This window comes from Falco cherrug, chromosome 4 (genome assembly GCF_023634085.1).
Source record: "Falco cherrug isolate bFalChe1 chromosome 4, bFalChe1.pri, whole genome shotgun sequence".
In the NCBI taxonomy this organism is placed as follows: domain Eukaryota; kingdom Metazoa; phylum Chordata; class Aves; order Falconiformes; family Falconidae; genus Falco; species Falco cherrug.
Genome location: NC_073700.1, coordinates 5,883,467 through 5,909,858, shown reverse-complemented (window position 1 = coordinate 5,909,858; position 26,392 = coordinate 5,883,467). Strand labels below are relative to the sequence as shown.

Genomic DNA, 26,392 nt, shown 5'->3' with positions numbered 1-26,392 from the left:
GCCTAAGGATGGAGAAGCGGACCTGAAAGACCCCATGTACCTAGTCTTGCAGGATGAAGGCGAAGAAAATTAAGACATAGGTGCCTTCTGGAGATCCCACTGGATAACATGCTAAAACTCAGCTACGCAATTATTTACTGAAGTTACAGTTTCAAAAATATATTTACATTCTTGTGGTTTTTGAGGGTTGATGAGCTAGATTGACCTACAGGACCAGGAAGGGCTATTTTTCCACCCAAGGGCTTAGCAAAAACAATGGAAAACTATAAAGGTCATCTCTGTGAGCTCAAAACCAAGCAAAGCATCTAGTTAATATGATTATTTTAAGTATGTGATTAATATTATTTTGAGTATGTGATTTTGAGTCTTATATTGAATGTTTATGTATGAAAGCTGCAAGCAAACATTCATTAGCGGTTGGTGGGAAAAACACTCGTGTACAAACTACTCAAAAGCTGTCTTCATCCTCTTCCTTTCTTTTCTTCCAAGAGAGTTGCTGTCCTTTCCCAGTAAAGGAGGGGGTGTTGCTGCTTCTCAGTGCAAAGGCAAATTTCCACAAGAAGGAGCTATCACAGCTGCAGAGTGAACAGTTTTTTCCCTTGTATACTGAACTTGGTATGTCCGAGGTAATCTGGGACCTGGTCTCGTACACTGAATCTGCATCAGCCAGCCTTACCTTATCCAGCCCTGTGACTTGGACATGGCTCGTAGCCAAGCCATCAGATGGGATAATTATCAAGTGAAGTGGTTGTAAAATGCCTTAGATCCAGTAACTATATATATATATTTAAAAAAAAAAAAAAAGCCAACAAACAAGCTGGTTCTGCTTCTAGATATTACACTGTTTCTGAAATAAAGATACTGTACCAGGTGGGAGCAGTGTAATGAAAGCTGCTTTTTGTGATTACATTGGAGAAAACATGAAGGTAAGTTTAAAATGTACTTAATTCCTGATCCATGCTGGTGATTTAAACAGGATGATACATGTAATGTACTATGTGCTGATTAAGGGTACGTACATAAGCAAAACTTGAGCTAGCCACATATAAATTAAATGAATTTAAACTAGGCTGAAGTAAGTTATAAGCATACACACCCAGATTTCCACCAGCTTGGCAAGTAAGAGATAGAGTTGGTTAACTAAGCTGAAAATTACTTTATGGGCGGAACCCACAAATACTGTGGGTTTTTTTATTGAATCAGATGTCAGGTGAGGACACCCTGTGATGGCCAAAAATGTGCCTGCCCCATTCTCTTTATGTTGCAAGAATTTTGAACAACTTTATGCTTCTAAAAAGTCTTTGTCATTTTACTTTTAAAAATGTCAGCAGGTGAACTTTTGAGTTGTGAATGTGCTATGCTAAAATACTGTGACATTCTTAACAGGTGGGAGAAACTTTAGAACTGATGATTTTTTAGTATGTGGTTCTAAAGAGATCATATGTATTAAAATAAGAGAGTTTTGTAAAATAAGTTCTTGCAAGTGCTGGCATAATCCATTCTCAGTAATATTTTTTTATCTTTTTTGAAGCTGATTGATTATTTCTGCTTTTCAAGCAGTAATGTATTTGAGGATTCACAAATCTCTGCGTTCAAGGAGTGAAGGAAAAATGTTCATTTTAGTATGTGGTGCTTTCTATTGCTTGATATTAAAAAAAACTGTCTCCTTTAATCTTCTCCTTGAAACATGGCTCCCTATTTTTTTTTTTACACAGAATTTTTAGGTTAAAGCAGTCTCCCAGTATTCAGGTACATGCTAACTCAAAGCCAAGGAAGACACTCAGTTTGGCAATTTCATAATCGCTAACAATTTTCCCTCGACTTCTGGTGGTGAGACTGTTCCTAGTTAGGACAGTTTGTATCCTTACTTCAGATTATATTGAGTAAGCATTCAGGCAGCTTCTACTAATCTCAAATGTTACTTAGCTTATTTTCCTGTACGGCTTCTACCCTGGAATTTGAATTAATGCAGCTCAAGGCTTTCTCAAGGGATCAAGAGTAAAGTATTTGATCCAGCAGCAGAACATTAGCTTCCTGTTACCACCAAGTAAACAATGAGCCTTTATTAAGCCAATTATCAAAGTCTTAGAGACTGAGAGTTTGTATCTGTCCATTTAGAAGACTGGCATCTCCGTTAGGGGAAGACCGTTGGGCCCGTGCTACTGAAGGCTTTGGTAGAATGTTTTGGAGTGTCATCTTCCCTGCATCTAAAGAACAGCTTGAACTTCTGCCTTGTGAGGATGAGGAAAGCATTAATTCTTTTTAGCTGATAGTCGTGGTTATCTAGTAGCAGCTTTGAAAAATAACATTCCCTTTGCAAATGCAAGTTCCTTGTGGTTTTGTCTTTTTCCATAGGGATGGAATTCCTAGCTATCGGTTATCGCCGGTATACGCATGCTTTTCATGCTTGGGGTGGCAAGGGTTTTTTGGTTAGTGCAAATACCAGTCAAACAGCAGAAAGCTCGAGCGTGAGCAGAACAGCCAGCGCCTGTTGGGACAGCCACTAGTCACCTGCCGGGTGGAAGCTGCAGGTGCTGCTGGTTGGTTTAGCGCTGGTTTAGCTCACCAGTACAGCCTGATATGCCAGAGGTTTGCTGTGCTTCGTGTCTATTGGCAAAAAGTCGCTGCTTACTCTTGCCTGACTCCAGATGCTTTAGTTTGAATAAATCGGGTAACTGGGCAGATTCAGAGCAGTGTGCAATTCTGTCAGCCTGTCTGAAGATGCTGCCGTGTTGGAGGGTGAAGCAGCTACCCCGCTGAGCTGGAGATAAACTAACGCGTCTGACTGTGCTCGGGGAGCTGGGTCAAAGAAAACTGACCGCTGCGTCACGGCTGTTGTCAGGCCAAGCCCTCATCTTCCATCTGTTCTCCCTGCTAAGGTTGTCTTTGGCCTTCAGATCTGTTGTGCTCAGATCCCGCTGCGAGCGTGAGCGCTGCCGTTCTCTCGCAGGCTCTTGTCCTGCGCCTGGGTTTGTGCAAGCTGCCGAGCAGCCAGGAGGTATCAGGTTGGGTCTTTGCTGCTGTTGCTTTAGAAACCAGCTGGAACGAGAATGAACCCCATTTTCAGGCACCATGTAATTTGTTTTTCAGTTGCAGAAACAAAGACACCTTACTCAGGAAGACCCGACTGTTCCACAGGGCTGTTCACTGTGGCTGGCACCTGCGGTTACGCTGCTGGCAGTGCGTGGGGAGAGGGGCACCTTCGGGATGTGGCCGAGTTGCACCTTCCTGTACGCTGCCAGTGAAACTACTTGTCTGACTTTGCATCACTGATCGTGGTTTTTAGGTTTTGTGGGTTTCTTAAGTTACTGCTTTTAGGTACAATACTACAACGGTAGAGGAAGAGAAACAGGTTGCATCTTTGACTTTTACCTTTTCTCCTTTGTGCTATATGGATGAAAGCCTGGGTATTTTTTCCCCCCTTTAAATAACATGAGATAGAGATATCTATCTTTTCTGACTGAATGTTTACTTTCTGTAAAAAAATAGTTGCTAAAAGCTTGTTGAGCCTTTAATTGGAACAAGGAGGGCACAGAATAGCTGAGAAAATGTCTTCTAAGAGCTGTTATGCAGAGGCTAAAATATCTTTCGTCACCTCAGTGAAATACGCAGTTAGGCTCTTGGTGATGTTCACAACCCCCCGAAGTTACCAGCAGTCCACAGCAGGACCAGAGCTGCAGCTCCAGAGAAGGGCTGAGAGCTAATGGTGATGTTTGCGTTCTGCAACACTTCTCATTGCAGAAGATGGTTGGGTCATGGAAAGAATGGTAAGAATACATGCCTTCTGCTCTTCCCTGTTGTTTCTTATTGCCTTTAGAGTGTTGTTATCATGAGCTCTCCTGATGCCTTTCCTGACTTGGGTTATACTCTTCATTCTCATTTATAAGGCTCTTCCCAGCGATGTAAAGTGGGACTGTCATTTTTGCTGCTTCGTTATATCTGTGGAGCTCAGGGTTCTTTTAGGAAACCTGACAGATGATCTGCTAGCAAAGCATCAACAAATACATCTTCTTCTATCTCTGTGTCATTTGTAGGAGACAAAATTGTTATTGCTGCTTCTGCCATTCCTCTGAAGGCCAGTTATCACCAGTTCCTGTCTCAGAAGGGTTGTTACTTTCCTGGAGGCAGAAAACTAGCAGAAGGCAGATACTGGTCAGATGCCAAATACCTATTTGTAGAAAAATTGGTGTGTTCCTGTGGGCATGAGGGGAAGGGGAAGTGGCAAGGGGAGAATGGAGGAAGTGGGGGGAAAGGGTGTAAGCATTGGGGCAGATCTAAAAAGAACAATGACAAAGGAGAGGGAGGTATGCAAGAATATGAAAGAGGCAGCAAGGGAAAAATGGCAGCAATGGATTAGGATGGACTGTTGAGCAGCTCGGAGCAGCTGGATCTGCTGTGGGCAGGGATTGTTTGGCACAAAGCCTAGGAACAACTCAATTCCAAGAAAGCAGCTGGCAATGTAGAGTAGTCTGGTCGTACAGACTGCATAGTGTGCGTTTCTCCATCTTAAATGCATCAGCTGGCACATTTATTAGCCATCAGGGGCGAGAAGGAGGCACACGAGACTACAGAAAGAGGGAACAGTGCAAGAAAATGAGGAGAACATGTGGGAGAGGAATATGTTTTCTGGCATATTTGAATGCTTTTTTGTGTGGTTTCGGAATGTCTCGTGCAAGTCTCCTGGGCTGCAGCAATCCTCTTTCTTTAAGCTTCACTTCATAGAATGATTTCCTATTAAAGTATATCAAGGTATTTCTTCTCATTAATATCAGAGTCAATCTAAGTGCAGCTATACTTACCTGAATATCAATATCAAGTGTAAGCAGGTACATCTGACTAGCCTTGGTTAGATTGTTTTTAGACGTGGTTTTAACTAAATTAGTTTCTGTGTTGTTATATAAAGAGAACTAAGTTTGCTACCCCAGCTGCCTGTGGAAAACTACCAGCCAAGTCAGTGTCTGTGTCGTACCAGCTTCCAAAGCTAAAATAGCCCAAACACTGCGATACTTTATCCTAGCGATGGACATGCTCCTGGGAGGGCTGGGGAATCCGTGAGTTGCAGTACTGTCTGGAAATTGTGCAGAAAATCATGGGCAGAGAGAAACAGAAGGATGATTAGGCAGAGAGGCAAGAAAGCCCGGCAGTGCTGGACGGGTCCACAGAGAGGGAGCCACACGGCTGGTATGGGTTATGTGGCCGTCAGTCCCTGCATGTTTTAGAACTTCATATTCACAGCTGGGATATCGCTGTGATAACCATCTCTAGCTTATTATCTCTGCAACATCCTCGGTAGAAGTCACTCCTTTAGCCCGCATTCGGTGCACCCTGCTAAAATGTGTAAGTGCCGATGCTGGTGTGAGTCTCCTGTGGTGGTGTGCGCATAAAGTTTGCAGGGTTTGTGCAGTCACAGGCTACTAGGGCTCCTGACACAAAATACAGCTATTCTCATGTGTAGTTGTTTATACTGGGGAGTCCAAAACTGGTTTAAGTAGTGTGATTTTTTTTTTTTTTTTTTTTTTTTTTTTTGCGCCAAGTGAGCTGCAAGAGACTAGAGGGGAGGGAAGAGCGCAAGTCTTTGATAGGCAGGACACCTGCCTGTTGAAGGCTTGATGGGAATGCTTGTGCGTTGTCCTTGCTGGCTGTTTTTTATTGTTAGTGCCCAGCAAATCAAGGCATAAGTCTGGACAGATGCGTTAAAATTTGTACGAGCAAATCAATTTATGCAGCATGGCTGGAGGATCTGGCCAATATGAAGGTGCCTTTTAAATTGTATTCTTTACAAGTCTGGCCATCACTGAAGATCAGAGCTGTTTTTTCTTCTATGTGGCATTTGTGCAGAAAGCGCCAAATTTCCAGTTCAGCCCCCTCACGCTCTGCTAATTAGGGAACTGCTGAATGTCTGGACCAGCTCTCTTTGTAATCTCAGTTCTGTGAAATAAGAACAGCTGTGGTCTAAGAGAAGGGAAGAGAATCCAGAATGGGAGATAAATATTGTTCCCATCTTTCCAAGAACTCTTTTCCAGATGTGAGGATACAGAAAAAAAAAAACAACAACAAAATATAGACGCTCAAACACCAATGCTTAAATTTAGCACCAGTGACTGGCTTTGAGGTCTTGCCTATAGAAGATGAAAACATTTTCAAAGGCAAAAACCATGAATAAGTTTACTGAAGCTTGCTGGGAAAAGACTGGATGCCCTGGTAATTCTTTCCTTCTCTCTAGTGTTTGGCAGTCTTGTAAAGGATTGTTTCATCCGTTAACTGAGGTTAAGGGTATGTTGCTGCAACCAGGACTTTAAAAGCTTTGCATCCAGTTTGCAGCTTTGCGAAAAAATAAATAAATAAATAAAAGGGAATAAGATAGAAAAAAAACCTTCCGCTTATAACTACACGGTAAAAAAATTGTGAAATAAATTATGCTTGACCGTGCAGCAGCAGCATCGCCTGCAGCTCCTCGGCCGTGTCGCTGGGGCGCAGTTCCGGCAGGCGGCCGCCAGGTGGCAGCGCGACACAGCGCCACGGGGCGGGCGCCAGGCGAGCGGCGCCGCGTCCCCTCCGCGCTGGGACCCTGACTTTGGTCTCAGTAATTCCTCCATTCCCCTCCGCTTCGTCCTCTCTTTAGTTTTGCCAGTGTTCCCCGTGGCTTTTCGCAGTTCGTCTTGAACGTGTTTCTTGCCCTTGTGACAAGTCGCTGGCTTGGCAGGTTTGGCCCGTCAAGCTTCACGGATGGTTACAGTGGCTGCAACCGATTACCCGAAGAGTCACGCGATAGACAATAAATGGAACCACAAGTGCAAAGAAGTTTTTCTGCTTCGTTTTTTGGATCCCTCGGGTAACTCAGCTCGGTTCTTGAGTGTATGCCACATAATCAACTACTGTGGGCTTGTGCTGGACCTGCTGGGACCAGGACCCTGCTCTGCCTGCTGATTTTAACGGCTGGTAGGAATGGGTTGTGAGCCAGCGAAAGCAGCGCGTTAGGTCAGCAGGCCTGCCAGAGCAGCTGCCAGCCAGCAAGGCTTCAGCCTGCACCCTCCGCCTCGCCCGCCCCTCACCGCGCGGTTGAGAGCACCGTCTCAGAACAGCATGGCCCAGGCTTCACCCCGGCTCAGTACAGCAGGCGGTGCCCGGTCCTGGGGCAGGCGGTGCCCGGTCCTGGGGCAGGCGGCTGCCGGCCAGTGAGTACTTGTACGGATTTCCAGCTCACCACTTTCCAGCACTACCAGTTTGCACGGGGGCTTTGCGAAAGGTAAAAAGCTAGGCAAGCGCTGCAGGGGGGCTTGCACCAGACATCCAGGCCCGTTGTACAGAGAGGAACAAAGCCAAAGCTATCGAGAGACATAAATCTCGTTACCTAATGGATCGCGTGGCCACACGTGCATGGCAGGTAGAGGAAACTCAAACACGGACTTTTATAGAAGGTGTTGCGCTTCGGCTCTCTTCCCCGTCATGCCTTCAGTGTTTGGGATCTCACCCTATTTTTAGAAGTCAGAGAACTAGAAATCTGCTCTTGCTTTGCAACTGATCGGGAAAAGATTTAATGCTGATGAGTGTACGCTGTGCTTCCTGCCACCGCCAAGCTACTTTCCATTAAGGAGCAATGGTGAATTCTGCATCTCTCGTCTCTTCATTCGTCGTTTCTTGCTGTTTCTGTTCTGGCTTGCTTCAGCACACATTTTGGGTAGGTGTACCTGCCCGCTCAGGACTCTGCCATGTACTGAATCATTCAGAGTCAGGATAGCTTTGCTTATGGAATGCTTTGTGCTTTGGCTTTGGTTGTGTGTCCTACTCATTATGCCTTCAATGGCAATTTCCTTACTTACAGATCTTTTTCCCCTTTTCAATGACTGCAGGAAAATCCAGTGTCTAGTCACAACACGATCAACTAGTCTGAAAAGTTACGAAGATGTGTCTAGCTGATGGCTCCCTTCTGCACTGGACCTGAACTCATGGTGTACCTTTTTGGTTACGATCACTCTTCACAAAAGAGAAATAATGCCATCGATGCTTTTACCACCTGGTAAAAAACCAACCCCCAGTGCCAAACAGCCTGTGTCTGTGATAAGACTGAATAAAAACATAGACTTTAGTGGGGAGCATCAAGGTATGAAGGCAAAAAAAAGAGGATGGAACTTTGCTACTGAATCATGGTAAGATGTGGATATCCATAGAGATGTGAATCATGGTAAGGTGTTGATATCCATAGAGATGTGGGCAAAAATTGGCCCAAGAGTGTTTCAAGCAAATTTGATAAGTACACAGAAAGGGCCTGGATGTAATGGCTTGCACTACCACTGCCACCTTTCCCTTTTTTAATGTCTCATTCTTCACAGAGGTAGAGTCTTCCTCTCTTTTTGCAGAAAGTATTTACACAGAGACATGTTTTGTTCCATTCTGGACACTGGTGGAGAAAAGTCTGAGACAGGTTATTCAGTTATTAATAATAACGGGGGGAAAAAAAAACCAAGTTGAGCAAACTGAGCTGCAGGTGACCGAATTCTAATTGTCAAAATGAAAAGCCTGGTTTGATTTGTTTATAAAGTTCTGCTGCCTAGTGCCGATGTAGAAACTACAGGAATGAATTCCAGTGGCTGCCTGCTACAGCTGGTGTCCTTTCTCAATAGGAGATGGACCTGCTACATCAAAAGTAGTAAATATTTCTATAGTTAATTGACAATTAAAGGCTGATAGCATTCCAGGAAAGACTTTAGTTTTCTCTTGAGATTTAAAGAAACTCCATCCTGGCTATGTAATTAATCTTCAGTTGTGTTTTTTCCCTCACAAGTGAAGTCATGTGGTAGAGTAGCTGGTGCGTGTAAGCCTCACAAACAGATCCGTAGTTAAGACCATGCTACTTAAAGCCTGCCTTTATTCATTAGAGCGACATCTAAGAAAATACAAGTATAAAGAAAACTAGAATCTAACATCTGTTGTCTATTAAGTGTATCCAAAATGTATGCACAAGGTAAAAATTACATCTGCTATATAATTCAGTAGATAAAGATCTAGAAATAAAAGCCCTTTAGCTAAAATGCCACTCACAGGTTCTGACTTCCAAGGAAGTTCAAGCTTTATACAAGTACATAAATTGCATTAGATTTTTGAAGAAGTCACGTAAGATGCTTACGCAGATTCAGCCTACCCAATAAATTCTATGAGGGGGCTGGCCCTCTTGACTCCTTGAAGACAGAAGATGCAAATTGCCTGCACTTTAATAAATCGGGTTTATTTTCCTGCTTTCCTGGGGGCAGATGTGGCACCAGATCCCCTGTGTGACAGCGAGCAGGCACATGGTTGCAGGGCAGGAGCTCTACGGAGACCTTTCTTTCCCTCTGCTTTGTGACTTAGCTCAGCCAAATCACGGACTGGGCAGGACTGTAATTATCACCATGTTAAATTGTAGTTGTAAGGGCAGCTTTGAGGGCTGCAGGAGTAAGCTGTGGGTAATTCTTAATACTATTGCGTTCATCAAGATCCTGGTAACACGTAGACCAGGTCTGTGAGAAAAGCAATTGATGATGGCTGGTTTGAAACTTTTATAAATGATCGTTTCAGAATGTTACTGTATGAGAACCTTCTAGCAGTTTCATGAAGGGTCAAATACAATCTGTTTTCAAAGGATGTACGTTTGTATTCTGGATGTTTTAGTAATAGATTATAGATTACATAAATATTGTACTAACTAATCACCATTTTGGTGATCTTTTTTCAGAGTAAAGAAATTCTACTAAATATTTTGGTTTCAGCTGATTTGCGGGGTCACCCATGTCACAGAATAATTACTTAATCGATGGGATATATTTTGAGTAACATAAAAAAGAGATGAGGATGATAAATTTTTCGAATCAAAATTCAAAAGAAGTCAGTGTTTGTTTCTAAGCCCAAATTAACTGTGACCAGGATGACAAAAATCAAGTGCTGTAATTCTCTCTTCCTGCTTAAAAGCTAAGCCTTACCGTCTGCCGGATCACTGGCGTGTCTTGCCATTTCTGGCCTCTTTCAGGCCAAAGCTGGAGTAAATTTCTAATCTAATGGTGCCCAGAAAAACAGTATTTCACTCTATTGTATGACAAGAGATTCTAGTTTTAGTACCGCTCCAATCAAAGCAACAAACTGACAGAATCTCAGTGTGGTTGATTTTAGGTTACTGAAAAGTTGAGGGTAAAATCTATGATGCCCTTTAGATTGTTTTAATATCTAACTAATAATTTCAGAAAAGGCTTAACCTAATTCCTTCTCAACGTCAAGAGTGTTTAGGTACCTCTCCTCCTTTCAAGTACTAGTTTATATTCCTGAAAGGCGTTGCTTTTGAAAAATACCACCCTTGATGCATGTGTGCCATGTCAGATGACTCAATTCGTAAAGCATATCTTGTTTTTGAGGGTAGTGCAAAATTGGAAATGTTTAATCGAATGGTGACAAGCTGTAACTCCTCATCTACTTTATAATGTGATAGAAAACAAGTTACAAACATGAGAGTTGAAAAAACTTTCTGGGTCGCTGAGTTCATCCCCCAATTCTGCAGATGAATGTACATCTCTGACAGCTTTCAGTAATCTAAAAATATAAATGCAAACCCACAGTAAACAGAATCCGGTACGTGCACAGAGGTTTCTGTAACACTGCTGTGTTCTGTTGTAAGTTTAGCCTTGGCGTTCTGGTTGCAGCTAGCAAATGGAGACACCCACTAAGAACTCGAGAGTCTGGTGGCTGCCACACATGTTGGCTTTTAGCTAAACCGGTCAGTAACACCTCCTCATGCTTGTCACACTCTCCTGTGCGTGTGGATAGTCACACGTTAAGTGTAGCTTTTCTGGTCAGGATATTAGGAGTCCTCTAATAGGGTCCTACCCTCATTTTACACCAGAGACACAAAGAAAGCGAGCGGATCCACCACCCTTTTGCTCATTAGTTATTTGTCCGGTAATATATGTATTTATATATATATAGCTCATTATTTGTCCAGTAAGGGCAATGCGATTATTGTTTTCCCCAGCCCAGCATTTAAAAGATTAAGAATGGCCCTGTTGCCTTCCTTAGGGACTCCACAAAGAACATTTTCAGTTGTGAAGATCAGGCTCAGGAAAGAGGTGACAAGCTCTGATCATTTATCTGTGATATGAATCTACTGCTGCTTTCAGAGAGTCCAGATAAAAATTCTGCTGTATATTACCTTAAGAAGATCTGAATCAATTTATATGAGAAAAAAAAAAAAAGTTAAATCAGCGTATAAATTATACCTGTGAAATGAGAAAGACCAGGGTTTGAAATGCCTCGATGCTGAGGAGAATTAACTTGATTCAAAATATAAGCCTTAGTAGTTATTTTAAGTTCAGCTCCTTTATGAAGTGGGGATAAAATACAGACTATTCCACTCTGCTATAAAAATCTTACGCTATAGCATAAAAGCTGCTACAGGATTTGTGTCTTGACTGGAGAACTGCTTTACTTTTATCTGCAGTTCCTTATTTGTGTCTCTCTGTTCTGTGGTTTGTTTCTTTTTTTTTTTTTTCCTCTGGATTCCTGGCTGCTCTGGTAACTGGTGTTGGTGAATGTGGAATAAACTTGCTTTTGCCCAAGGTATCATTAAAAAAAACAACCAACCTTACCTCAGTAGGGTTTCAGTTTAGAAATATTTCCCCTTGAAAGCTACCTTTGATGCATCATCTTTTCCCACTTTTTTGTGAATTTAAAGTGACAGAATAGATTTCAGTGCTACCATAAATTTTAATTTTTTTATTGCAATTGCTGGTTTCATCTACTTGTGAATGGGAAATAAAGCAGTACATCTTTCTCTGCAATTAAAAAGGCTCAGTTTCAAATTCACGAAAATGAGATTGCATAAATACTCAAAAGACATGTTGCAGTGATCTTCAAATGAAAAGTAGTCTCTTCAGAAAGGAAAAAAAAAAAGCTCTGATCAAAATTCAGAGACTTACAAATAAGGACTCTGTACACAAAGGAACTTTGTATATTCAGCAGAGTGTCATATGATGGCAAAAGCACATGAGGGTCACCCTGAGGATTACATCATCCGGAAGAGAACACAACATGCATCTCTTACATGAAGAGCATGTCAGACAAAACCCATGTATTTGCAAAGCCATAGCTTCTTGGTCTTCATTGTCTCATTAAATTTGTAAGAGGTTATTTTTACCCTCTTTAGATTTATCTTTCCTGGGCATGCAGTGGTAATCCTTATTTAACTGCAAAGCCTACCATGAGGGAGAATTAATTCGTGTTGAGAGCACTTTTCTTGTAAAAGAACATTAATGCCATATGACAGGCAACTTTTTTTCTTTTGGGGGTAGAAAGAGCAAGTATTTGTGTGAACTTTGCTAACCGCTTACACTTTGACTTTGCATTTATTGACCCTTCTCTCTTACCCTTGCATGCACGTGCATTAGACATCAAGGTTTTGAAAACAATAAAAAAAATCCCACAGTAAAGACCACATGCAGTAGACGTTGCCCAATGCTTCAAAGCTTAAAGAAGTATATTGTACTGTGTACAAAGTGCAATTTGCATTTGCAAATAAGATTTAATAAAGCTAAGACCTTAAGGTGCTCAGCAAGATCCAGTTCAGTGCAGAAGATTGCCAACCAGTTTCTGCTCTATTTAATAGAAGCTTTGACTCTGAGATTAAGCCTCAGAAAAGCAGAAGAGACAGAAATGTTGACAAGGCAGACTTGTTCCTATTACGACTTCCTTCGTGACACAGTGAAGGCGAACAGCTTGGGTGCCTGAGATAGGTTTAGGCGGAAGGGGCTTAACAGAGCTGGATACCTGCAACTCAATAAAAGGTCGAGTCCTGTATTTTTACTCAGGAGTCATAAACTGTGCTGAAAAGCACAATGCCAGGTTTTGCTCCTCACAGTTTTAAAGGATTGGATGCCTTTCAGTGGCGGTGGGGGGGGATTTAAAATATTCAGAGGAAGTGTTCCAGCAAACACCTCCCTGTTCTAACACCAAATCTGTACTGTTTTGCTTTTTTGCTGGTAGCATCTGCCTACCTTCCCAGTAGCCTTTATTCCTTCAAATCCCTAGCAAAGCTTCAAAAAGAGACCTTCTTTTATTTGTTCCTTATCTACTGGAATCACTGTCTGAGTCCAAGTTACTTACCTTGGTTGAAGAAATGTCTTAGATGTGAAGAAACTTGTATTGGCCCTTTGTTACAACCTTAGCTGGCTAGCAGCAACGGCTGCAATTTGATGTTTGCTTAAATTGTAAACTCCCTCCAGAATTAATCAACTGATTCTGGTCAGAAATACAAATTATATACTGTGATTGCCCAGACTGTAAGAGTTGAGAGCACCTTCAATGAAAAATGCTCTAATTCTCTAGAAGAAACACAAAGCAAAGCAAAATGCTGGCTAGGGTGGGGAAAGAACCGGACAGGAAATAAAATGATTTTTTTAAAGAATGCTGGTTATGTGGTGTTCTGGTACCATATCGAGTAGGCTTAAATGCTTAAAATAAACAGGTTTTTGTCTCAGCTTTATACTTCATAGCATGGACCTTGCTTTCTTGAGAGCAAAGAACCTGGGTAATTTTTTACAATGTTTGAGCTGGTTTCTGCTGCTGAGCGCCTGTCCTATGTAGCCACCATGCAGCAATAGCCGGTAAGCTCAGGTCTGCTCTGGTGGAAGTACTTCAGCGATGAGCCGCCTCGTTGGCCTGAAGCACAGGACTGACGTCAGGGAGCCATAACCATCGCACATGGCTACGACTGCGAGGAGCCTAACCTCTGAAATGGGTAGTTGTGTGTTGAATCTGTGTCTGCATATTAATGCTTTGAGGTAGGATTTTGAAAGTAACAGGTAGGATTTTGAAAGTAACAGATATGATTTCAAAAGGAACATCAAGAAATCTGGGTTGGTTCATTACTGAGAAATCTGTTCTCTTACGCTGGTTTAACTAGACCCTACTCACAGAGTTACTCTAGAACAGCAACTCCTTTTATTCTGGAATAGCTAGTCCGAGGAAATCCATTATATGAATTTCATTACAAAAATACGTTTCCATTCCACTGCACTATTGAAGTTACGCAAAAGTGTATTTCCGTAATGCGGCCTACATCAAAGCCAGACGTTTCAGGGATAAGGAGCAATGGCCAGTTACTGGGTAATAAAAAATGGACTAAAGCTCAACTTTAAAGTAGTTCACTTCTGAATGTACTGGTTTGGATTTTTTCCTGAAGGTAAATGCCTTATTCAAGGCAGTTTTACGTGGTTTCATTCTTTCGGAGACAGATTGCTTGATGCACGTTTTGGGCCTAACACGCGCGTGTTGCTCAGGGCTGAGCGGCCTGTTCTCCCAGGGAGCCCATCGCACCTCGCTGCACGGGCCGGGCTCTGCCTCGCCCGCCGCACCCCCAGCGCCAGGGGTGCACCCCAGCGCCGACATCGCCACCCGCCACCCGCCAAGGTGCGCGTCGCCCAGCCGCTCCGCGGCCGTGGCTGCGCTCCCCCCGCGGGAAGGACGGGGCCGGGGGCCCCCACGGCCCCAGCCCCGGCCGCGGGCAGCAGCTGGCGCGGAGCCCGCCCCGCAGGCCCCGCCCTGCCCGCGGCTTCTGGCGTGACTTCGGGCTTCGCCCCGGGGACGCGGTTCCCTGACCCCTGTGCCCTGAACCGGGAGCGGGGAGAGCCCCTCTGCGGCGCGGGCGGCCCCAGGGCCCTGCCTGCAGCGGGCCCGGCCGCCGGCGGAGCCCACCCGGCTGCCGTGAGGGGGCGCGGGCCCCGTCCTGCCCGGCGGGAGCCCCTCGCAAGCCCCCGGGGCCGCGCAGGCGGGGAGCCGCTTTCCTAGGAGCGGCCGGGCGGGAAGGAGGCGGCGGTGTCTTCCCCTCCCCGCCGCCGCGGCCTGCAGCGGGGCCCCCGCCTCCCGGCCGCCAGGAGCGACGGGCCGGCCGGGCGCGTTCCTCCCCAGGGCCGCGGCCGCACCTGGTCCCGCGGCAGCCGGCGCGGTCCCACTGGCCGCCGGGGCCGGGCCGGGGCGGGCGGCGCGGGGCCGAGGGGCGGCGGAGCCCGTCACGCCTCCGCCGCCTTTGGGGGCGCCTCGTCCCGCTCGCGGCGCCTCATGGCGCGATGCAGCTGCAGTGGGAGGGAGAGGAAACCCACCCCCCTCGCTCGGCGGCCGCCTTTGTAACCGCTCAGCCCGGCGCGCCGCCCGGCCCAACGCGCAGCAGCTCGGGGAGCGCCGGAGCGCGGCGGCGGGAGCAGATGGAGCCGGAGGGTAAGGCTGAGCCCCCCGCGCCGCGCCGGGCCCCGCTGCCCGCCCCAGCCGCTGCCCCCGCGTCGCCTCCTCTCGGCTCGGCGGGGGCCGGGGGCGCCTGGGCGGGGTGGGGGCGGCGGGTCTCCCCGGCGGGCGCGGGGGGAGCGCGGAGCCCGGGCCGGCCCCGCTCCAGGTGTGCGGGGGGCAGCGCGGCGCCCTCCCCGCCCGCCCCATCCCTCGCCGGCCGGCGGGCGCTGCTCCGCGCCGTCCCTGCGGCGCTGCCGGGTCAGGGCCCTCCTCCGCCCGCCCCTGCGCGGGGCGCCGGGCACCGGGCACGGCCCGAGCCGCGGGGGCGGGGGCCCGGCCTGGAGCGGAGCAGCCGGGGCGACGCGTAACCGCGTAACTTTTTTGTTCATTTTTTTCCCCTCGCCTCACGGGCGCGCTGGCCGGTCCCTGCGGCTGGGGCGCTGCCGGCGGGGGCAGGGCGGCGCTCGCTGGGCCCGGGGGCTGCAGCCAAGGCGCCGCTGCCCGCTGCCGCCCCCCGGCCGCCCCCCGCCGCCCCCCGCCGCGCCGGGCCCCCCGCGGGCACCGGGGCCTGCCCTGCCCGCGCGCCGGGGCTGCACGTTGGGGTAAATGTAGCACTGAGCTGTGTAAATACATCTTTAGTTCTCCTAAACCACATAAAACCGGTTCTGTGAAACACTTATTTTCGTAAGACTATTATTAACTGCATGGATTAAATTTATTTCCTGCCAATCCATATTTAGGCACTTATGAAGTGCAAAGTTTTTCTCCGCTCTCCTTTTTAAATACCTTTTGGAGCTGTTAGTGCTTATAATGTAAACCATTTCTTGTTGCAAATTGGAAACCTCTGAGCCATAATGGTCTGTTGCATTTAGCTGGCTGCCTCTTGTAAGCTGTACATTCTCATGAAAAAAAAAAAGGGGGGGGGGGGAACCACCTAGAACGAAAACCTTATGAGATTCACGTTTAGAAAATTGGCTGCATACATCGTAGCTGTTTTTTAAACCTCAGTACCTAAGTCACATTTTCCATTCCAAATATTGAGAGTGGTTAAACTATGTTAAAGGGATATACTCTACCTTGGTTCCCCTGCAAGCGTTAGGGAACTGTAACACAAAGGAAAATGGCTTTACAGTTTAAACGAGTCTGGAACTAACCACTTCTTGCAGCGCCTGATACACAGCAGCACCGGAGGGTGGAAAGGACTGTTGGCGATTGTTACTGACCAGAATTGGTTCTGTTGTCCAAGTGGAGAAGTATACAGAATGTAAATGGGATACATGTGGCAAGAAATACATTGATAAATGTATTCTTGCGTTCTTTGTAGGAAGTTTATTTTTGATAGAAAGCTAGTTTCGCATTGTTATTAGGATGTTTTAGTTACAGAGTTCATATTCAGACTAGCAGAGCTGTGTGTATAAAATCATACCCTGAAATAAGCAAGCTGGTTCTGTTCCTGATTTAGATTGTTTGTGACCATATTGTGTGTCGTGTCTCCTTACTTTAATGAAGCTAGACAAAAATGATAAAAATTAAATGGACCTTAAAGGAATTCCTTCCTTTGAAGAAATAAATCCTTTTTAAAAAAATGGAAGTTATCCACCCTGCTTCTCAGGTAGATAAAGGCTGCCTCAACCCAAGAAGGATTATGGTGGCGAGTTGCAGATCTGCCAAGGTTCCCAGTCTGCCCCGGATTCAGGGATATTCAGACAATTTGACTTCTGACATCTCCTAAACTGCGTGGGTAGCAGTCTTCGGTATGTTAAGATTGGAGATGGGTCCTCCCATGAGGATTGGAGCCTGCAGGAGCTGGAATACCTCTGTTAGCAGCCTCTCCTGCCATTAGTCATGGAAGGAGACAGATTCTCAAGTTAGATGCTTGTAGACAGGTGCTGTGCATATCCCACTGTATGCGTGAGTGTGTGGTGTTCTTGGCTGTGGCTGTCTTGAGTGAGAGATTATATCTGTTCTCAGAGCTGTGGCACCTGGAGTATGGTGATCTCATGGAAGTCTGTAGAGGCTAAGCTGGCTTGCTCTTCTTTGATCATATGCGCCCTGCTTGCATAGTCCTGGCTTGAATCATTCCTGAATGGAGCTGGAATTGCTGTTGTCCAGTCCCTGTTGGTGCAGTTCCTTGCATTTAAATGTATGTCTAAAACTCTTGATGAAAATGAAGCCGGGACTCTTTCTTGCTAGAGGAGCTCAGCCTCTTTCCAAAGATGCAGATGCAAGCCCTGTCAGCTATCTTCTGCAGAGGTGGGGAAGAGAGATGGGGCTGATACTGGGTTGCTCTTTCCTAAAGGAAACCCAGTGTAGTAATGCCATACTGACCCAGAGAGTTCTTGTGGATGGCTCCCAGACTCCAGACATCGACTGAGGTGATACTGTGCAAGGAGGTTGGGACTTCAGAGCTCGTTTGGTCTTGAAGTGCCTCAGAGATGCAAGAGAGGATGTTACGTTCAAACAAATAAAAATGGTGGAATCAAAATAGAGTGGTGATGGTCCTCGTGGCTTTTTGTGTGAGGTGAGGTTCCATAGCATGGTCCGGAACAAGGGAGACTGTCTTAGGTCAGTAGCAGTGGAAGCAGTTTGTCGAAACCCTGGGACAGTGGGAGGGAAAGACTTGGGAAGTCAGAGTCCAAGGCGATGACTTTTTATTTGTGCGTTGTTGGCATGGCAGTGTTTTCAAGACAGGCTTTCTGGCTGGGATTTTTCAAAGCATCTCAAGGGGTTTGTACCCAGAGCTCCCTGACCAGGTTGCTATTGCTATGTGTTTGGGGAAGCCGCCTTCTCAAACCGACCGTGTGTGATGGGGTGATTTGGAGACTGCTGCTCTCTGAAATGCTATCTAAAATCCAGGTGTTTTCCACTGTTTTTAAAAGAAAAATGAGCTAACTTCTGTAGGAGGTCTTTGGAAACAGCTTTGTCTTCCTGTGTGTCTGTAAAGTATCCGGCTCAATGGACACTGACTGAAGCTTGTCTTTTACTACTGACACAGATCAATAATAATGAATGTATTTTTCTAATTATTTGTATTCGAATTATTACCTTTTTTTGTTTTAGGGATCTTGTTAAGATTATCAGATGTGAGCAATATTGGTCTAAATGATCCTGCTTTGGTTACTGAGTGTGACTGAGTGGTCTGTATGAGAATTGAAAGGGCAGAGAGTATAAACACAGCAATGATTTGCTTAATGCTTGGTTTCTTCTTTGACTGTACACCGGTTTCTGCTAAAGCTATAAACTTGTAAAATCCTTTTGAGTAAGATTCATTTTCTTCAAGCAGTTTTGTAAACATTTAAAATATTTTTCATTTAGTAAATACTCAGAGCTTGAAGAATTTGAAACTGTTTAAAGGTGGCTGGTAAAAGGTAATAAATGCTTCTACTTTGCAGGGCTGGATGCAGATATGTTAGGTTTGAGTTGTTGATTATGTGGATGTTAATGTGTCTGAATGGAGGAAATGGTGTGGCAGATTAAAATTAGCAGCAACTGCTTTGGTATTCATTTGAGTTGGCATTACCAAATTTTAATGTGAAAATGAATGTTTCACTTGAGAGGCCTTGGTTTACGATTCTTGCATAATAATCAATATTGATAACCTTTTGCAAAATACGTCTCTGGTTCCAAATTCTCTGAACTAGTTGAAAGTTCCTTTTAAGTAAAAAACAACTTCACGTATGTTTCAGATATGGAACCAGAATTTGAGATAGCTTGAGGTAAGGTGGACTAAGGTACAAGTGGGAGAGAGGAGAGAGAAAATTCAAGGGAGCATCGTTGAACTCTGCTAGCTCTTTCCATGATGTGGCAGCTCCCAGGCCACGCTGCATACCTGCCGCCAGCCCTCGGTCTCTGTTTTCTTGTCCTCTGCCAACCCCTTCGAACACCCTGCTGAGCACTGAGCCCACTTTCCCCGAGCACAGCACCCTGGACCTCCACCGTGAAAATCCATGTGAAACTGGGGATAGATGTTTGCAGATGAGTGCTGTGTTCTCAGGAGCACAGGGTAGTTGGAAGCAGGCGGTCACGGCACAGAATTCCGGCTGGTTTGGAGGTTATGAGTCGTGAAATTTGAGAAGGCCTTTGTTGGTGGAACAATAGTGGAGGTAGGCTGGAAAGTCTTCCAGTAAAGCTGTTTGCCCCTCCCTCCACTCTCCCCTCTCCCATTCCCCAGCTATCTCCTAAAAGCCAGGTTTAGTATAACTGTATTTGCATTTTACACTTTGCAATGTCTTAAAATTTTATGTATTTTATTTCAGTTTGTGTCTTTTCACTTTACTGGCTATCATTAGGAGTTTCTGGTACCAAAGTACTACTGCGCGGTCACTTTACCTGGGTACTGGGCGAATGCTGCACTACCCGTGCAGGCAAGAAGCGCCGGTGCGCAGCGCGTGCTCCTGCAGTGCTGAGTGGAGCGACGGCCCCACGTTCGCCTCCCTTCCTTCGCTGGTAAGGCCACGGCTTTTTCTGGTGGCACTCACAGTGTACTTCTATGAGAAATACCCAGGGCGTGCAGTTGTGACCTGGCTACTTAGAGTTCAGTTACTGAGTTTAAGTGGCATTACTGAAAGCGCGTTGCCTCTGCGGTCCCTGACCGCTGCCTCTCAAATCGCTCTTCTGCCTGCGTTTTCTGGCGGTGTCGCTGACTTCTGGTGCTGTTTTCGTCTTTCTGTGAAATGCAGTTGTATTTCAGAGGTTATTGGTATTACCTGCTTCCTTGTTTTCCAGGTTGCACTTTTCTTACAGTTTATCCAGGCTTAGGACCCTGGTGTGGGAGCGAAAGCCCCTGATTCAGTTACTGTGGGAGGACTGGGCGGGGAGCTGGACGGGGAGGTTGGGGAGAGGAGGCTGGTGGTGTAGTATAACCTGGGTCCTGTCACGCAGGATTCCCTGCGGGGCTCGTAGGGGGCTCAGAGAGGTGATCTCATCAACTCATCACCTCCAGAAGCTCCATTAACACGGGGCTGAGGTTCCTACCTCAGAGCTGGGCTGTCTGGATAACCTTCAGATATCATCAGAATACTTTCCTCCCTCTGTCTTTCTTCTCTCCCTCTTAGCATGATCAGTGTTGCGGCTATGAACTCTAAAACCCCGTGACTCTTTGACAGTCAACTGTCAGCAGAAAAAAAGTTGCAGAAATGCTAAGATGGGATTTTTCTCCTGTGTTAAGACGCTTGATACCGCCTGAATGATGCAGCGTGCGTTGGTGGTGGGACTGGGAGGTCCGGGCTTACTTTCTCATGGCATCCCTGAGGGCTGGTCAGGTGAACGTTGGCGAGTCCTACTCTGTCCTCATGGCAGGCCGTAACAGCCTGGAGAAGGAGCTTTTTTGTCTTGAAGAAATGTATCAAGCGCTACCAACTTTTGTGTCTGGCTTGAATGCTGGTGAGCTAGAGAGGTCAATGTTATTAAGAGCAAGAATAACCATTTCTAAGGTTTTAAATTGCACAGGCACAACATCGAAATGTGTTGGAAGTATGGATTGCTGTTCTGGACCAAGCTCCTGACGTTGCTAAGAAGCTGTCATCAGGCAGAGGATGGAGTAATGTGCAATTCATGATCTTCAAATCTGTTGGTAGTAGCAGTAGTAGCAAAAGTATCTCTTGGGATGATAGAATCTTCAAGGCATCAACAGAGAGGGATGGAGCAGACTGCTGGCAACTGCTGTGAGAGGCGAGGAACTGCTAAACTTTGTAGATCCTTGTGAATATGGCTGTAATTATATTACTGTTATATTTTAAAATGCTGAAGCGTTGCTTTTTGAAAGGTGATTCTAGTTCTTGAATTTTTTCAAAGATTGATTTGATGCTGCTTCTTAGAAATTCTTTGGCCCGATGAAGATTCAAGGAGAGCGTATTTTTATGCTGAATTGCTGAATGAATCAATTTTGCGTATCTGCCATTTTTCTATCTTCAAGCATTTTGAATATTCTGTTGCTGAAGTATATAGAGGCACTGCTTTAAGTGTAAGTACCTCTACTGTTAATTTATGGTACTCATTGAACCGGTTAATTAACGTGAAAGGCTGAAACACTGATACTTTGGACTCTGGTTAGATGTCAGCCTGTTTCTGGAAGCCCAGCCTCTATGGATGGAGCATTTGGGTACCATGTACGTGTGCAGCAGGCATGTCTGTACACATCATCGCAGCAATGTGGATGCAGGTTTTTGGAGGCTACCAACCTTCGTGTTGAAGAATCTGATTTCTGAAAGTCCAAAGAGCCCAGTAGTACTGGTATTTTTTGGAAGGCAGAGAGACATTTAAATATCACTTGAGTGTCCGAGGTTTCTCCTGTTTATTTTAGACTTCTGAAAAGCAGGCAGGTGTCTAACTATAATGAAGGAATTTAACACTGGGTTTAGTTTTCTTAAACTCTTGGCCTCTTTTTATTCTTTCACTTTGAGCTTGCAGGCTCTGAGCAGAAATTCTCTCTTGGTAACTTAACCCTGAGCAAATATTTACATTCATGAGATTCTTGCTACTTCAGCAATCATTTTGGGCCTTGAGGTTGGAACAGGGTGAAAGTTACTGTACCAAACACTGGGGCTGGGGAGGGAGCAGGGAAAGGAAGCCTGAAGAAGCCTCCCAATACACTTTTACCATGTTTGGTGGGAATCACCTGTTTGGTGTATCTTGGTTGTCACTCCACACAAACATTGCCGAACTCCAGACTGAGATGTGCAGACACTGCGTTTCCTACCACTGGCCCTATGCATCTGGTGGGTGCTTGTGGTTTGAATTTCACATGCATCTTCAAATAAATAATGTTTGTGTAAGAACTGTAGTGATTGGAGTAGTAGAAGGGAAGAGTGAGATGGAAAAGAAGGTAATATCGGTGAGTATAATGCAAAAAACATTGAAAGGGATGTAGGAAGAGATTCTGGAGAAAGCGGTTTTTGAAGTTAAAATTAGTTAAGAAATCTGAAATTTGTAAAAGAGCAAACATGTACAAAATCAACCTGTGGACTGTGCAGAAATAAAGAAAAGGTTCTCCAGGGTACAGAACAACGGAGAACTGAATAAATAAGGGAGAGATCTCCCCCCAAAACCAGTGGATGAAAATACCACCAGATCTCAGCCTCCTGCGTTTATTTTTTTTCCTAGATTTTGCCGCTGGCCGCACCCTTTCTGTGAAAGAAAGAGGATGGCAGTGAACTCGGTTTCCCACCTTTTCTGGGAGAAATAGGCAGGCTGCTTGTGGCCGCTCCCAGCAGAGGCTGAACATGGATGTAGCTTCCTCTCCTGAGCCCTTCTCTGGGGTGCTGCTCAGGGTGATGTTGGGAGCCCTACAGGAGCGCTCTGGCCCTTGGGCTACAAACTGGGAGCCCTACAGGAGCGCTCTGGCCCTTGGGCTACGAACTGGGAGCCCTACAGGAGCGCTCTGGCCCTTGGGCTACAAACTGGGAGCCCTACAGGAGCGCTCTGGCCCTTGGGCTACAAACTGGGAGCCCTACAGGAGCGCTCTGGCCCTTGGGCTACAAAGCCCAGCTGCAGGCTTGGTGTGGGCAAGCTGCCGGCAGCGCAGGAGCACATGCACTCGCATAGGAAGGCTGAACTCGCAAGCCAGTACAAACTGCGTGTTGTAGTCCATCTTAAATTTGACAGAAAAAGGAATCGTGCCCCTGCAGCTAAATTTATAGTGTTGGTTGACATGGTTCTACTGGAGCCGTGGCTGAATCCGCACAAACTTACGCTGATCAAAGGTCTAGCCCCCAGGCTGCAACAGCGTATAGCTACATGTTGGAACTCTTAAGGTTTGCATTGAAGTAGCATGTGTGGTTTTTCTATTTGATTTCCCTCCCCCCCCCCCCCCCCCCCCCCTTTTTTTTTTTTTCTGTTTGTTGAATATCTGCAAAGCCCCAGGTTGGGGGTGGATGAATTTTTCCTGGAGGAACATCTGAGCCGTTCCAATTTCCTGTTGGGGCCAGGTGTGCCACCTCCGTGCGTCGCTCCCACTGGCTGCGGGAGTCAGTCACTGGTAGTTGAGTTTCCCATGGAGGAGCAAACGGTGCTGCCTGCTGAGCCCTCCTGGATCTGTTTTACTGATTGCTATTGAAACCCTTACAACCTGTTTCTCAGTTGTAAAAATGCAGATCCGAATATCCAAGTTGAGGGGAACAGTCCCTCCTCAATTATGGTGCAGCTGAGAAATGAATTTCTTAAAAAAAAAAATTCAACTTAAAGCAAATACATGCCTTGCCTTACCATTCCTAGTTTACTAATGGAAGTGCCAAGTGTTCACAGCTGGGGGAGACGAAGATTTCCTCAAAATAGTAAAATAAAAAAATAATAATAGAAAAAGTCTGTCTCATCCATACTCTCTGGAGCTGTTGGAATTGGGTCATTGCTCTGAGTTACGGCTGCTTGATTTGATGGTTGTGCAGTCAAAAAAGAAGTTGCTTCACTCGGAATGCAGAACAGATGCTTTTCTTATTCACTTGAAAGGGTAGTCTGATTTTTTTTTTTTTTTCTTTTCTTTTTTATTTCCCAGACCATGCAAGTCCCAGAAGTTATTTTAAAATTTGCTAATCCTCGTTAGGACAAAGAAACTGTGGAAAGCTAATTCTGAGGGTAAGAGAACTGTTGTGTTAGTTGTCCATCTAGTCCTGGGTTCAAGCTCTGCCCCTGGCCACAGCCACCACTTCAGCTGTGGAAAAACTTTGTAGCAAATGGTTACGGAACAGCTGGCACTAAGAGGTGCTTTTGTGTTTTTTTTCTTCCCCCCTCTATGCCCAATCATTTAAAAATTGGATTGTGTCTTAAAGCAGGAGGATTCATAAACTCAGAGAACTCATGGCCTCCACTGAAATAGAAATTTTCTTACGGCTGGTAACAGATTTAGGGTTGTTGGTATGTATTATTGTTGGTACATAATGAACAAATGTTCATTTCTAGTTGTTGAGAAAATACGTAGGAGTGGTGTCTTTTTTACTTCTTTTGGTATGTTTTACTTGTTTTGTTCTACTTGTATGTTCAAAAAGTATGTTAACAATAAACTTGGGGAGGTGGGGGACGTTCAGCTTGTGCACAGCCGCTTGTCCAGCAGAATGCTGCATTTTGAATTTAAGCTGATGCTCCCAAAGCAGGGATAAGGTGCTGGTAAGGTGCCCCCAGCTGGAGCACAGCGCGTGCCGCTCTGATGCTCCCTTTTCTCTCAGCTGTTGAATAAGGCTTCAAACAAAACCGCTGTTGAAAATTGAGCAGGATCTTACTTAATGATTATCTATGGCAGCAGAGCCATAGGGTGATGTTTTGTTTTAGGTTATGGTTGGAAACCCAGCAGCCTACAGGTGGTGCCTGGAATTTGGGAAAGCCTTGGTGAAATGCTGTTACAGGTGTTAAAGGTTGAGAGCGTAGGTTTTAAACTTGGCTTTTTGATTTCCACTACACGTGCTTTTGTACCTACATTGCTTGGCTGTCCCAGGCACACGCATATCAACTGCTAAGAGTGTATTCCAAACCTCCCAAACACACTAGATTGTCCTGTTTCATGATTGATTCCATCAGCTTCACCAGATGAACCTCAAACTCCTGTTGAGCCCTGGGCACCTGTTTGTCCCACTCCAGGATAACCGAGGAACCCTCATGTGCTGCCAAATGCCAGCCTCTCACTTGCTTTTTCCATTTCTCTGTTCTTGGTCTCTCACCTCTCCTGACATCTTGTAGTTCTGTGGTACCTTCAGGATATTCCTGAACGACATCTCTTTCCAAGATACGTTTCTGTTGTGGCATCTGCTTGGCTGACAGTCTGTAATAAAAATTAATAAAACCCAAGTTGTTACAGTTACAAGCTAACAGCATTGATCTTCACGTCCTTCTGGTGGCCAGATTGCTAAAATGCATGTTTGTACTTTCAGCCTTCTGAAACTTTTGGTTTTAAATTCAAAACGTTGAGGTTTGATTGTGTGCATGCAGTTTTGAGAACTGCATAATTGTGCTGTTGTGTTGCTGTTTTGGGGTTTGGGGGTTTTATTGTTTGTTTGTTTGTTTTGGTTGGTTTTTTTTTCCTTCAGAATTTGTGTTCCTCTATCTTGCAATGGAAAAAAACAATCTTATGTATTAAATCAGACTTTTCAGCATGTAGACTCTGGGTGTAACTTGCAGAATTCTGGGTGTGGTGATACAATAAATAACAAAATTGATCATTGTTGTCATCCCCTAGAAATGTGCATCCTACAGGGACTCCCTCAGCGCCCTACAGAGGAGGCACTTTGCACTAAAAACTGGTTTTTTTATTTCACCATGTAGAGGGCGAAAAAAAGATGAGGCTTCATGTAATACCCGTTTGATTAGTAAATTAGTATGTCATATTGATCTGTCTTTTGAAATGCATTAGAGATGTCTAAATGCCATCTACTTTAGTTTCTAAAAATACTGCAAAATCATCATTTGCACTGAAGGCCTTAATATACTCTTTTTGGAATATATTTTAAGTTTTTATTTTTAAAATGTTGGTTAGGATTTTCAAAGGGAGCACAGTTATAAAAGGGGAGCAGTTCAAATGTAACTTGAATCTGTAACTTCCATTTTGGTTTTATTTTTTTAAGACTTGAAAATCTGGTGGTAGTTTAAGGGTTTTTTTAATTGATGATTGTGACTGCAGTGGTGTCCTCTTGCTGAAAAGGCTTATGGCAGACCTGAAAATCAAGATTTCTGGCACGATGGTGCAAAAGAGAAGGCTGTCATTTAGTTCGCTGAAGGAGAGTATGCGCCGTGCTCCATTTTTTAGTTTTTCAGCCACTTTGGTGTTAAAAGACATGACCTGAAGGAATTTTGCATTTTTACGCCTGACACTTCTGCTACCAGGTATTGAGGGGAGGTCACACTTAAAAGGATTAACAGAGGATGGAACAAGATAAAACCTTGTCTGAACAGCCTGAGCAAGCAGTGCTTTGCATGGGTATTGATTCTGCTTGGACGTCTTACAATGTCAGTGGTTAAACAGTCGATCAGCCATATTGCATACCTAGGGACTCCTAGAGAAAAGGAATCTGAAAAATGCTTATCCAAAATAGAGCCTGGGCTGGAAATATTGGTGGTGATGTACAAGTTACTGTTAGATTTATATGCAGAGTTCTGCTTAAAATGATGCTGCTTTATTATATGTATTTTTAGATGGTGTAACAGCTGGGTAATAGACTCATGGAAATGCGTCTGTTGA

General features: G+C 45.1%; 1 protein-coding gene across 2 annotated transcripts in view; it reads left to right on the top strand.

Moving 5' to 3' along the window:
• Positions 1 to 14,844: 14,844 nt before the first annotated feature.
• Positions 14,845 to 26,392, top strand: part of FGD3 (FYVE, RhoGEF and PH domain containing 3) — a 111,696-nt gene continuing 100,148 nt past the window's right edge. The window contains exon 1 of one of the 2 annotated variants that reach the window (XM_055709283.1): positions 14,845 to 15,228. In XM_055709283.1, coding sequence (XP_055565258.1) covers positions 15,081 to 15,228 — 148 coding nt within the window. In that variant the 5' untranslated portion in view covers positions 14,845 to 15,080. The remainder of the gene's footprint in view (positions 15,229 to 26,392) is intronic. The other variant, XM_055709282.1, reaches the window with a different exon arrangement.